General features: G+C 44.8%; 1 protein-coding gene across 1 annotated transcript in view; it reads right to left on the reverse strand.

The window, feature by feature from the left end:
• The window catches only part of HINFP (histone H4 transcription factor), a 65852-nt gene that overhangs the window by 30862 nt on the left and 21679 nt on the right, over positions 1-13311 (reverse strand). The window contains exons 7-8 of the mRNA XM_077250587.1: positions 6963-7101; positions 4640-4764 (exon numbers count right to left, since the gene is read on the reverse strand). Coding sequence (XP_077106702.1) covers positions 4640-4764; positions 6963-7101 — 264 coding nt within the window. The remainder of the gene's footprint in view (positions 1-4639; positions 4765-6962; positions 7102-13311) is intronic.

A 13311-nucleotide genomic window follows, 5' to 3' on the forward strand; every position in this document is an offset into this window, starting at 1 on the left:
TAACCCTTTATTTTACAAGCTACAGTGCCCAAATTTTGCACATACACACTACTAACATTAGTAGTGTGGAATATGCAAAAAAAAAAAAAAAAAAGGGATATGAGATGGTTTACTGTATGTAAACCATGTCTCATATCCTGTCGGGTTTGTGAAGGAGAAATGAAAAGCCGGCAATTGAATTACCGGCTTTTCTCTATAACACCGCTGCGTATTTCTCGCAAGTCACACTGCTGGTCCGTGTGTAATCCGTATTTTTCTCGCCCCCATAGACTTTCATTGGCGATTTTTTTGCGCAATACGGTGACAAACGCAGCATGCTGCGATTTTGTACGGCCGTAGAAGACCGTATAATACGGATCCGTAAAATACGGCTGATAGGAGCTGGGACATAGGGAATCATTGGGCCGTGTGTTATGCGTATTTTACGGGTGTATTTTCTGCGCTCATACGTCCGTAAAACTCGCCAGTGTGACGCCGGCCTTACACGCTACCACGTAACAAGAGCAGTCACAATCAAACTGGCCTGGTTTAGAGACACAGGGCAGCACTTCTGGTTCGTTTAAATAGACTCACTTCCTTGTTTGTTTGTTTTTTAATGGATCACCTGGTTGATCCTGCCTTTTACTGGCCGCTCAGCATTTTGTGCTACAGTTAGGTGTATGTGCGCACCTGTATGTTATATGCAATTAATCACCTGGCTGATCCTGCCTTTGCAGTGGTCCAGCCCCAGCTGGTTAATAAATTCATTTACGCTTTCATTCTATGCGCGCTGTCGGTAGCCACATCCGGTGCACGCTATTTTATCAACTATTCAGCTGGTTGATCCTGCATCTGTCGGCCGCTAGCGCAACGCCTGCGCTGCATAACTATGCCAGAGCGCGCACCCGGCAACCACTTCCGGTGCGCGCTTCTTAATCCACCATTCACCTGGTTGATCCTGCCTTTGCCCGAACACTGCTGTCGGGCCTGCGCGCGCACCCGCTTCCAGTGCGCGCTGCTGTATTGTGCTCCAGGCGCTACCGGTCAATACTTCCGGTGCGTGCCGCCTCTTTCGGTCCCCCTGCCCCTTAGCTCCTGTATAGTGTTCCGAATGCTGCCGGCTGAGAAGGAGCTCGCAGCGCCGGGAATGTCCACACCAAGGACTCCAGGAGGCAGCGCAGCACTCACCAACGTCCGGCTTCCAGTGACCCGGACACCGCTCCATACCCTTTGCAGCCTCAGGTACCGACCAGGGAGGAGGGGGAAGACCTGCTTTCAAATGCTCAACAGGGAGGGCCCCAAAACCTCCGAGGAGCTTACCCAGCCTGGGCACCGATGTGCCTTACGGGCTGCATGGCCACCTTTGGTCAACAGGGGGGGCACATAAAAGTGACCCCCGTGGACAGCAGGATTTTTATATCAACAGGGGGGAAACACTACCTGCGGCCCCCGAGGATGATTTTTTACCCGGACATTGCCTCACGGGTTGTGGCCATGCTTCGCTCAGGGGGGGCATGGAATACATGACCCCCGAGGCGACTACCGGTACCTGGTGACGGGTGCAGCAGACTAGCGCCTGCCCAAATCCACCCGACCCAGGCCCAGGCATCCTCTTCTGTCTTCATCAGAAGTCTTCATCTTGAGGGTTCCCCGTCAAGGACAGGAAACCAACTGATGTGGAGAGAGGAGCCGCCCCTTTTATCTTGAAGGTTTCCTGTCCTTGAAGGGCGGATCCCCTCTCTCGTGGTGCCGTCATGTATGATGGAAAAAAGATCTTCGGAACATCAATTGGTCAGACGTCCAATTTCTTTTCTTCTTTTGGCCCAAATTATTGACAAGACAAAACCGGTGTGCAGCTCGGCTTTTGAATCCATATTTTCTGCGGCGTACGAATCGCCTTTTTTGGAGCTTTGCGCGTTAGTGAGCTGGTAGCTCCTTCGGTGCACAAGCCGGGGGGTTTACAACATAATGATGTCTCAATCTGTAATGGTGGCATCAGAATTCGCATCCGTCGATCAAAAACGGACTAATCAGGTAACGGTTATTGGTTTCCTTAGTTTTCCATCACCGGTCCGGTTTGCCCCATTACATTGGTTTCACAGTATTTGGCTATAAGACCGGTTAGCACTGCCTTTTTCACGCATTTTGACGGATCACCATTAACCAGACTTCAATTTTTGGCATTGCTACGTCGGATTTTAGGCAGTTTGAATGAATGGGTGCCAAATTCTCCCGGAGGAATATTCAGAATCGGCGCGGCAACTGAAGCGGCGAGAGCGGGTCTTACCAATGACGAAATTATGAGGATTGGAAGGTGGAGTTCATCTTGTTTTTTTCGTTACGTTAGGCCTGATCTGTTAATGTGATAATATACATATCGGTGTTTAAGTATTTAAAAAAAAAAAAAAATTAAGTTACATTGTCATTTCAGGACATACTAGGCCAAGTGTTTGGATCCTGGGCCATTCCTACGCATTTTGGGCCGAGCAGAGAGCAGAGTGTCGTCCAGGAGGAAGATCGCTTGGGTTCCACAACGTAGATGTAAATTGGAGAGGCATGCGTGGACTGATATGGTCTCAGGTGTTGGTAGAGGTGGTTCAAATTTCAAGACGATCAACAAACAGTTATATTAGTGCTGCATGCAGGAGGAAATGATCCAGGTGTGATACAATTGATTGAGCTCCTTACACTAATGCGGGCAGACATTGATACATTTTCGGGGTTTTTCTCTCAGTTAGTCTTTGTATGGTCGGAAATTATATCCAGGGTGGTTTGGCGAGGAGCACGTGATTGGGCGGGTATCGAGAGAGCACGACTGGTAGTAAACCATCGTATTTCCAGGTTTGTGCATTTTAAGGGTGGTATAGCATTAAGACACAAACAACTGGAAGGGAATAATGCCAGGATGTTGTGTCCAGATGGAGTTCATTTGACGGATATAGGCTTAGACATATTTTTGTCTGGTCTACAGGATGAGATTGAGGAGGCATTGTTTGCTCTTGGTGGGGGGTCGTAGCTCTGAGGGGTTCATAGCTACTCCTTGGCGGAAGATTAAGTTGGGTAACATGTGTCCGGCGGCATATCCCCACAACTTCCAATGGTTAACAAGAAAAGCTGCGACCTTACCCCTCCAACAAAAGGGTTGTTGTGTTTTTAAGATGAGAGATGTTTTATGGTTACTCTCCAAATAAAAGTTATGAATCAATTTTGTGTGTTTTTCTTTCCGTGTGTCGGGGGAACAGGGGAGGAATGTTAAGGTAAGGGCAGTCAAAGGGGGCCCAGCTTTATATGCCGGAGGCCCCCTGACCAAGTTTTATGGTTTCCTGCCCTGTTCTCCGGGACGTCGGGAAAGGGTTAACAAGTACACGGCCCCTCCCCTTGGGCTGTGAGTGAGTCACTTCTGGTGACAGTTTACACCAGTCGGCTGCAGCATGTGAGGTGGTGCCTGAGGCGATTCCTGCCTCTTACCAGATAGGTTTGTTTTAGCTGCCCGCCCACCCTCCCAATGTTTTTCGTTCAAGGGATGAAATGGTTGATTTTCTTTAATAAGTTAATAGTAGTTATGAAGTCGCAGTGTTGGTGGAAGATTAAGTTGGATAACATCATCCCCACAACAGCATATCCCCACAACTTCCGATGGTTAACAAGAAAAGCTGCGACCTTACCCCTCCAACAAAAGGGTTGTTGTGTTTTTAAGATGAGAGATGTTTTATGGTTACTCTATAAATAAAAGTTATGAATCAATTTTGTGTGTTTTTCTTTCAGTGTGTCAGGGGAGGAATGTTAAGGTAAGGGCAGTCTAAAAAAGAAAAAAAAAAAAATCAAACCTACACATATTTGGTATCGCCACGTTCAGAATCGCCTGATCTATCAATAAAAAAAAAAGCATTAACCTGATCGCTAAACAGCGTAGCGAGAAAAATATTTGAAACGCCAGAATTACGTTTTTTTGGTCGCCGCGACATTGCATTAAAATGCAATAACGGGCGATGAAAAAAATGTATCTGCACAAAGGTGGTATCATTAAAAACGTCAGCTCGGCATGCAAAAAATAAGCCCTCACCCGACCCCAGATCACGAAAAATGGAGACGCTATGGGTATCGGAACATGGGGCTTTTATTTATTTTTTTTTACTAGCAAAGTTTTTAATTTTTTTTCACCACTTAGATAAAAGATAACCTAGACATGGTAGGCGGCTATGGACTCGTAATTGCCTGGAGAATCATAATGGCAGGTCAGTTTTAGCATTTAGTGAACCTAGCAAAAAAGACAACCAAAAAACAAGTGTGGGATTGCACACAGTCCCGAAAAAAATAAGCCCTCACATGGCCATATTGACGAAAAAATTAAAAAGTTATGGCTCTGGGAAGGAGGGGAGCGAAAAACGAAAACGCAAGAAAGAAAAAGGGCCACAGCATGAAGGGGTTAAGAAGCTAGTAGGCTCTCACGATGCATATATCTTAGCGCTTACAGAGGCTGCTGTATTCTTTTCTTTGAATACGTCGAATAGAACTATGTATGCATGTATGTATGTATGTATGTATGTACGTACGTGCTGCTTTTTCCCCACAGTTTTGGAAAGCTGGCAATAAATACAGCAATGTGATCTGAGCACAGTATAGTGGGTACCTGTACTGTTACAGTGTTATTACGAGATACCTGAATCGGGGGTGTCCAGAAGGCCACTTGAAATGGTGCTTCTTACGCAAGTGAACAGTAAGGTTATTCCCACGAGTGAAGCATTTTTCACACACGTGACATTTATACCTGGGGGCGGAATCTCCCTTAGGAAAGAGAAAAAAAAAAAAAAAATCTTATAAATAGAAAAATAAAAGGAACTGCATTTAAAGAGCAATGGTCTTAAAGTAAATATCAAACTGTAACTAAATTGTGACAATTGTCCTCAGACATAGAAAAGAAACAAATAATTCCATTTAGACATCTCTCAGATCTGCAGAGGAGCAGAAGTTCCGAGCACACTGGACATCATAGAAGGTTTCTCAGAAGCTGGTATAACCCGAGTATAATCTAGAGATACCAGCTGTAATGACCTGACCCCAAATATGCCATTAATGCTGCGCCACATCTCTTGGAAGCAGGGCCCCATGGGTGCTAGGCCACAGGAGACGAAGCCCCCCATATGCAATGCCTTCCATTTCACCCAGTGTGAAAATTAACGCACACTCTGACTGGGTCATAGCGAACAGTTGGGTATCACAGGGGTCAGTTTTTGGCCCTTTTTGTAAAATAAGTTTATTAATCACCTTGTACTGCATACAGAGTAGAATGTGAATACTTGCAGACTGCTTAAAGGGCCACTGTCACCCCCCTCCAGCCGTTATAAACTAAAAGAGCCACCTTGTGCAGCCGTAATGCTGCATTCTAACAAGGTGGCTCTTTTAGTTTTAGGTTCAAGTATACCCCAAATAAAGCGTTTTTATACTTAGCCACAATTCCTGTCTCTAGCCAGGGAGGCGGGTCCTCACTCCCCAGCTTGACCAGCTCCTCTGCCGTCACTCCAATCTTCCTGCGCTTTCGGCGCCGCCCCCTCAGCGCTGTTATTTCAAAACCGGCACCTGCGCTGTGTACTGGTGTCCTGCGAAGACGCAGTAAGCTCTGGCCGTCTGACATCCCAGCCAGGCTTGCACACTGCGCCTGCGCGGGTATTGTGGCCGCCGGCCAGCCACCTTTGGAATCCCCGGAAAACGTCTTATCAGTATATTTTTATGTTTCACCTATACAGAATATTCCATGTAATGGATGATACCAGAGAACAAAAGACATCCACAGAACACCAGGATGGATCTGCTGCACAGCAAATAGCTGTAGGACCTGCGGTGACGTCACTGCCATGTGATTGCCCTAATCATATGGCAGTGACGTCATTGCAGGTCCTACAGCTATTTGCTGTGCAGCAGATCCATCCTGGTGTTCTGTGGATGTCTTTTGTTCTCTGGTATCAGCCATTACACGGAATATTCTGTATAGGTGGAACCTTTGGAATCCCCGCCCCGCACTGTGCATAATGCATAACACAGTGCGGGGCAGGGATTCCAAAGGTGGCTGGCCGCAATGCCCGCGCAGGCACAGTGTGCAAGCCTGGCTGGGACGTCAGACACCCAGAGCTTACTGAATCTGCGCAGGACACCAGTACACAGCGCAGGCGCCAGTTTTGAAACGATAACAGCGCTGAGGGGGCGGCGCCGAAAGCGCCGGAAGATGGGAGTGACGGCAGAGGAGCTGGTCAAGCTGGGGAGTGAGGACCCGCCTACCTGGCTAGAGACAGGAATTGTGGCTAAGTATAAAAACGCTTTATTTGGGGTATACTTGAACCTAAAACTAAAAGAGCCACCTTGTTAGAATGCAGCATTACTGCTGCACAAGGTGGCTCTTTTAGTTTATAACGGCTGGAGGGGGGTGACAGTGGCCCTTTAAGGCACAACTTAAAAATTCTGGACAAGAAATGAATGGTCCATCCTTACAAAAGACAGCTGCAAATAATTTCCACATCACTAATATGCCCTCAAAGTGGATCTGTCAGAAGGTTTTTGCTACCTCATCTGACAACATCACGATGTAGACAATGGGAAGCCGAATCCAACGACGCATCACTTAGCTGTTCTCACACAGAGTTTTCGATTTAAAATGAAGCAGAGCTGAGAAAGCTAACCCCGCCCACACCACAGGTGACCCCGCCCACACCAGGCTCTGTATATAATGTCCACAGACAGTGAGCTGCCTGTCACAGGAGGGGCTCACACACCAGCTAGTCACAGCTATGATAAGCAATCATTGTAAGCCAATAAAACCTTGGAGCTTGATAAGTGAGGCATCTCTGAAATTTGTTTTAACCCCTACCTCATGCTCAGATTACATAGCAAAAACCTGCAGATAGTTTCCCTTTAATACCCAGTATAAACAATTGACTTTACTAATCTAAAAAGACAAATACATTTTTTTTTTCACAAATTCTAATAGTTACCTCGTGAACTTTTCTGTAGTGTGCTTTGACAGAGCACAGGGAGCGGGCACTGAAGTTACAGTCTTCATATTCACAGCAATAGGCAGGCAGCTTGCTATGTGTGTCCAAGTGTTTCCTCAGATCCACCAGATTCTTACAGCTACAAAGGGGCAAGTGTTGGAGACATAGATGAACAGAAGATAGGTGGCATTGAGCACAACAAGCCTTCTGCAGCTTATTAAACCCTGGGCTGTTTTCGGCCTCCCAAATTGCTCTAGGATTACAAGAAAAAGGTTTTGTTCTGTCTAGCACCAGACACAAACAATAGAGTGACCCTTGAACAGAAGCGTCTTATCGCATTCCCAGCGCCAAAAATCTCCTAAATCAGCTGCAACCAGCGCAAACTGTTTTTCTTCTGTTTCAAGACCCGTTCACTGGCCACTGAAGACCCCGAGTTTCTGCCAAGTTTAAAACTTCTTAATTAATGGCGGCACACAAGTGTATATGGAAAAAAACCTCGCCAGCACCTAACTCTGCATTAGACCCACTTAGAAGGAACAGGACTGCTGACAGCTTTATGTCACTGTACTGCTAATCTTGTATTAAAGACAACCCCTTTAATATGAGAAGCACCAATAAAGGCTTTACCGAGTAACTAACCTTTACTTATGACAGGATTTTACTTCCTGCTCTCCCAAAAACCAAGCGACAGTGCCGTTTTATCTGCCTAGTCCATGCTCCTTTAGAAACGGTTTTAAAAACGTCGGCTCTATCAAGAATCCTTACCCAAACCCCATTTACACACTCTTCCCTGCTGGAGCACGGGGGAGGGGAGCAGAGCAGCTCACACATGGTGAGCGTTTGTAGAAAAAGTGCTTGAGTAAGGCCACGTGCACACATTCAGTATTTGGTCAGTCTTTTACCTCAGTATTTGTAAGCCAAAACCAGGAGTGGGTGATAAATACAGAAGTGGTGCATATGTTTCTATTATACTTTTCCTCCGCTTGTTCCACTCCTGGCTTTGGCTTACAAATACTGAGGTAAAATACTGACCGTGTGCACGTGGCCTTAGGGTTTCTTGTCAGAGCAGCAGCTCGAAGCAGGATGAGCTATGCAGTTAAAACACCACTTTCAACATGGTGTTTGGGACAAATGGAAGCAAAATAAAGGCTGTTAAGAAAAAAAAGGTTTAGTTACTCTTTAAAGAGCCCAGATAGACAGCCGATTTCAGGGATGCGCAGCACCATGTCGTCATTCAAATGACAGACAAGCTGTCCATGTTTTAGCTTTGCCAGAGGGAGCCCTTTCTATGACAATTGTATAAATCGCCAACATTAGACAACTGCTTTAGTCATTTCCCCACAAATTACTTTTATTCCCTGTCCAAAGAGTAGAGTACAGTCATTCTGGAAACAAGTGGTCAAGCTGTTTTGAAGTGTTCTGAAAAAAAACATACCTCAAGGGTATGTGTACAAGATGTCTTCTTAATGTGCATTCTGCATGGAACCCATCTGAAAAAGCACTAAAAATGCCAAAAAGAATAGCAATGACTTGCTGTGCTTATGTTCAATCTTTTTGGACTTCTTTTACTAACTCCAGGCTTCCAAAACCAAAAATTATTCAAAGAAGTGACCTGACCATTCTTCTAAAGGCTTGTGCTGGAAGCCACTCACTATTAATACATACTATTGAAAAAACAAAACGCTGGCGACAAAACCGACCTTAAAAGGCATAAAAAAGACACAGTATTACTCCAGTTCGCCTTGTAAGGCAAAAAAAACCCCAACATCTTTTATAATACTCACCCACAGTGCAGTCCGATAGGCGTTACTGTCTTGGTCCGGCGCCTCCTCTCTTCTTGCATTGTCATCCTCCTCCTGTGCTTCACATGGATGACGCGTCCTGCGTCATCCCCACAGCCTCTGCCATCGCAGGCATACTTCTCTGCCCTGCCGAGGGCAAAGCAAAGTACTGTAATGCGCTGGCGCTCTTTGGCCTTTCCCAGCGAATGACCAAAACAGTACTTTGCTCTGCAGACAGAAGTATGCCCCGCATAGGAGAACACTGTGTAGAAGCAGAGGAGGAGGACGGCATCGCCAGAAGAGAGGAGGTGCCGGATAAGGACAGCGATGCCCATTGCACCAAACCACGCCGTGAGTTTAATAAAAGGTGTTTCTTGCCTCGCAGGGTGAAGCGGAGTCATACATGCAGCATTTTAGAATGCTGTCACATGGGGCTGAAAGGTGGTGGCCACAGGTTATATGGGAAAGACCGAGTGACAGGTTCCCTTTTAACCCCTTTACCCCCAAGGGTGGTTTGAACGTTAATGACCAGGCCAATTTTTACAATTCTGACCACTGTCCCTTTATGAGGTTATAACTCTGGAACGCTTCAACGGATCCCAGTGATTCTGACATTGTTTTTTCGTGACATTTTGTATTTCATGATAGTGGTAAAATTTCTTTGATGTTACCTGCGTTTATTTGGGGAAAAAAACGGAAATTTGGCGAAAATTTTGAAAATTTCGCAATTTTCCAACTTTGAATTTTTATGCAATTAAATCACAGAGATATGTGTCACACAAAATACTTAATAAGTAACATTTCCCACATGTCTACTTTACATCAGCACAATTTTGGAACCAACATTTTTTTTTTTTGTTAGGGAGTTATAAGGGTTAAAAGTTGACCAGCAATTTCTCATTTTTACAACACTATTTTTTTTTTTTTTTTAGGGACCACATCTCATTTGAAGTCATTTTGAGGGATCTATATGATAGAAAATACCCAAGTGTGACACCATTCTAAAAACTGCACCCCTCAAGGTGCTCAAAACCATATTCAAGAAGTTTATTAACCCTTCAGGTGTTTCACAGGAATTTTTGGAATGTTTAAATAAAAATGAACATTTAACTTTTGTTTCACAAAAAAATTTACTTCAGCTCCAATTTGTTTTATTTTACCAAGGGTAACAGGAGAAAATGGACCCCAAAATTTGTTGTACAATTTGTCCTGAGTACGCCGATACCCCATATGTAAGGGTAAAGCACTGTTTGGGTGCATGGCAGAGCTGGGAAGCGAAGGAGCGCCATTTGACTTTTCAATGCAAAATCGACTGGAATTGAGATGGGACGCCATGTTGCGTTTGGAGAGCCCCTGATGTGCTTAAACATTGAAACCCCCCACAAGTGACACCATTTTGGAAAGTAGACCCCCTAAGGAACTCATCTAGATGTGAGAGCTTTGAACACCCAAGTGTTTCACTACAGCTTATAACGCAGAGCCGTGAAAATAAAAAAAAAAATTTTCCCCCCACAAAACACCGGATTACGTACCGGTAATGCTCTTTTATAGAGCCACGACAGCACCCACTGAGAGAGGGGATCCGCCCCTAGGAACAGGAAACCCTACGGAGAGATAAAAGGGGCGGTCCCCCTCGCTCCCACAGTTTGGGTTACAGAGATTGCGAGGAACCGCCCACCAGTTTTAGTAGGTCATTCTATATTAACATTTTATCTTAACTTAATTACGTATATTTACAAGAACCAATCACCCTTAATAGTGCTCATATGCAAACTAATATATAAGGGAGGGAAGTGAAGGGGTGCTGTCGTGGCTCTATAAAAGAGCATTACCGGTACGTAATCCGGTGTTTTCTCTTCGCCACGACAGCACCCACTGAGAGACTTTCAGAGATAGTTATTTGGGGGGGATTATTGTGTTAAGAACTGATCTACCGAAACACAAGTCAGTGGAGGTAGATAGATCTAGTCTATAGTGACTATAGAAGGTAGTAGGAGAGGACCAGGTTGCGGCCTTACATATGAGATCTATTGGAACCTCTGCCCGCTCAGCCCAGGATGATGCTATCGCCCGGGTGGAATGTGCCTTCACAGTCTCAGGTGGATCTTCCCCTTTAGACGAATAGGCCAGGTATATCGCCTCTCGAATCCATCGGGATAAAGTGCCTTTTGTAACACCAGCTCCTTTCCTTTGACCCTGAAAGGAAACAAAGAGAGCCCTGCTCTTCCTCCAGGCGCTAGTCCTGTCTAGATAAGTTATTACAGCCCTTCTCACATCTAAAGTATGGTACTTCTCCTCTTCCTGATTTGTAGGGTTATTATAGAAGGAAGGAAGAAGAATTTCTTGAGACCTATGAAATTTAGTACACATTTTAGGTAGGTAGGAAGGGTCTGTTTCCAGGACAATTCTATCTGGCAATATTGTCATAAATGGAGGATCTACTGATAGTGCCTGTATGTCACTTACCCTTCTTGCCGATACTAGAGCGACAAGAAGAGCAGTCTTGAGGGAGACGTGTTCAATATGAGCTGAGTTTAGAGGCTCAAACGGGTGATCTGTCAAGGCTTCAAGGACTAGATTAACATCCCAAGGAGGTAAGTGGGGAATTTGAACTGGTTCTGATCTCTGGCAGGCTGAAATAAATCTGGCTATCCACCTATCACCCGCAATGTTGTGACTATACAAGGCTCCTAGCGCAGAAACTTGTACTTTTAAGGTATTAACTGCAAGGCCTAAATCACGTCCTCTCTGGAGAAATTCGAGAATAATAGAGACCGGAATTTCGTTTGACAGGGCTGATGGATAGAGGCTTAAGAATTTTTTCCATACTCTTACATAGATCGATGTAGTGGATCTTTTTCTACTTAGCAATAAGGTATCAATTACTTTATCAGAGAAGCCTCTTAGTTTTAATAGCTGCCTCTCAAATTCCAGGCTGTCAACCGTAGTCCCTTCACATGAGGGTGGTTGAAGGGCCCCTGGAAGAGAAGATCCTGATCCTCTGGGAGAATCCATGGATCCGAGATGGACATGGCTCTGAGCAGGGAAAACCATGGTCTCTTTGGCCAAAATGGGGCAATCAATATTATGTTTGCTCTGTCCTCCCTTATCTTCCTGATTACTGTTGGAAGAAGAATCAACGGAGGAAAGGCATATGCCTTCTGAAATGTCCATGGAACCTGGAGGGCATCGAGAACATCGGGGTTGTCGGTTCGGAACATTGAGGCGAATGTTTTTACCTGCCTGTTGTCTCTTGTAGCGAAGAGATCTATGTGGGGTATACCCCATTTCATGGTTATCATCTTGAATATCTGATGATTTAACACCCACTCCCCTTGGTGGAGTGTATGACGACTGAGAAAGTCCGCCTTTGAGTTGTCTACTCCTCGGACATGTAGAGCTGACAAGGACAGAAGATGATTCTCGGCTAGAGTTAGGATGTCTTCAGCTATAGACATGAGAGTGCCTGATCTTGTTCCCCCTTGATGATTGATGTAAGCCACTGATGTCATGTTGTCTGAGAGAACTCTGGTATGTGTTCCGTGTAGCTGCGGAAGGAATTCACATAGGGCATGATAGATAGCTTTTAGTTCTTTTTTATTAGAGGAGTCATCTGACTCCGTAACCGACCATAGCCCTTGGACTATCTGGTCCCTTAAGTGTGCTCCCCAACCATTAGGACTGGCATCTGTAAATATTATATTTGAGGGTTTAACCACCCAGGGAACCCCGCTAGTTAGATGATCTGGTTCTAGCCACCAGGTTAGGGATTGGATTACATCACCGGAAAGGGAAATTTTACCGTTTAGTCGTCCTTGTAATTTTATCTCCTCATGTAAAATTGCATACTGTAAACACCTTGAATGGAACTGAGCCCATGGAACAGCCGGTATACACGACGTGAAGGAGCCAAGTAGGGACATGCCTTCCCGCAGGGAAATTATAGGTTTATCTAATACAGACTGAACTTTATTTCTAACTGTTATATTTTTGTTTTCTGGGAGGAAACATTTCTGTTTTGTTGAGTCTAATATAATCCCCAAAAATGTTTGTCGAGTTGTCGGGACTAGCCTAGATTTTTCCCAATTTATCAACCACCCTAATTTCTGCAAGGATGAAATTATATCACACAGTCGTTGCTGACATTGTGAAGGGGATTTTCCTACTACCAAGAGGTCGTCCAGGTATGGGATTATGAGGGTGTCTTTTGATCTTAGATATGACATTACCTCTGACATCAGTTTAGTGAAAACCCTTGGAGCTATTGATAGTCCAAAGGGCATCGCTGTATACTGAAAATGTCGTATACATCCATTTAGTACAATCGCCACGCGGAGGTATTGTTGATGTTCTTCAAAGATTGGTAGATGGTAATACGCATCTTTCAAGTCAAGAACCGCCATAAAGCAATGGGGAAACAGGAGTTTTATGGTGGACCGGATAGATTCCATTTTAAAGGTTTGATTTTTTAAGAAGGTGTTCAGTTTTTTTAAGATTTATAATGGTTCTGAACGATCTATCAGGTTTTGGAATTAAAAATAAAGGGGAATAGAACCCTTTTCCCTCCT

Source organism: Ranitomeya variabilis, chromosome 4 (assembly GCF_051348905.1).
Source record: "Ranitomeya variabilis isolate aRanVar5 chromosome 4, aRanVar5.hap1, whole genome shotgun sequence".
NCBI lineage: Eukaryota > Metazoa > Chordata > Amphibia > Anura > Dendrobatidae > Ranitomeya > Ranitomeya variabilis.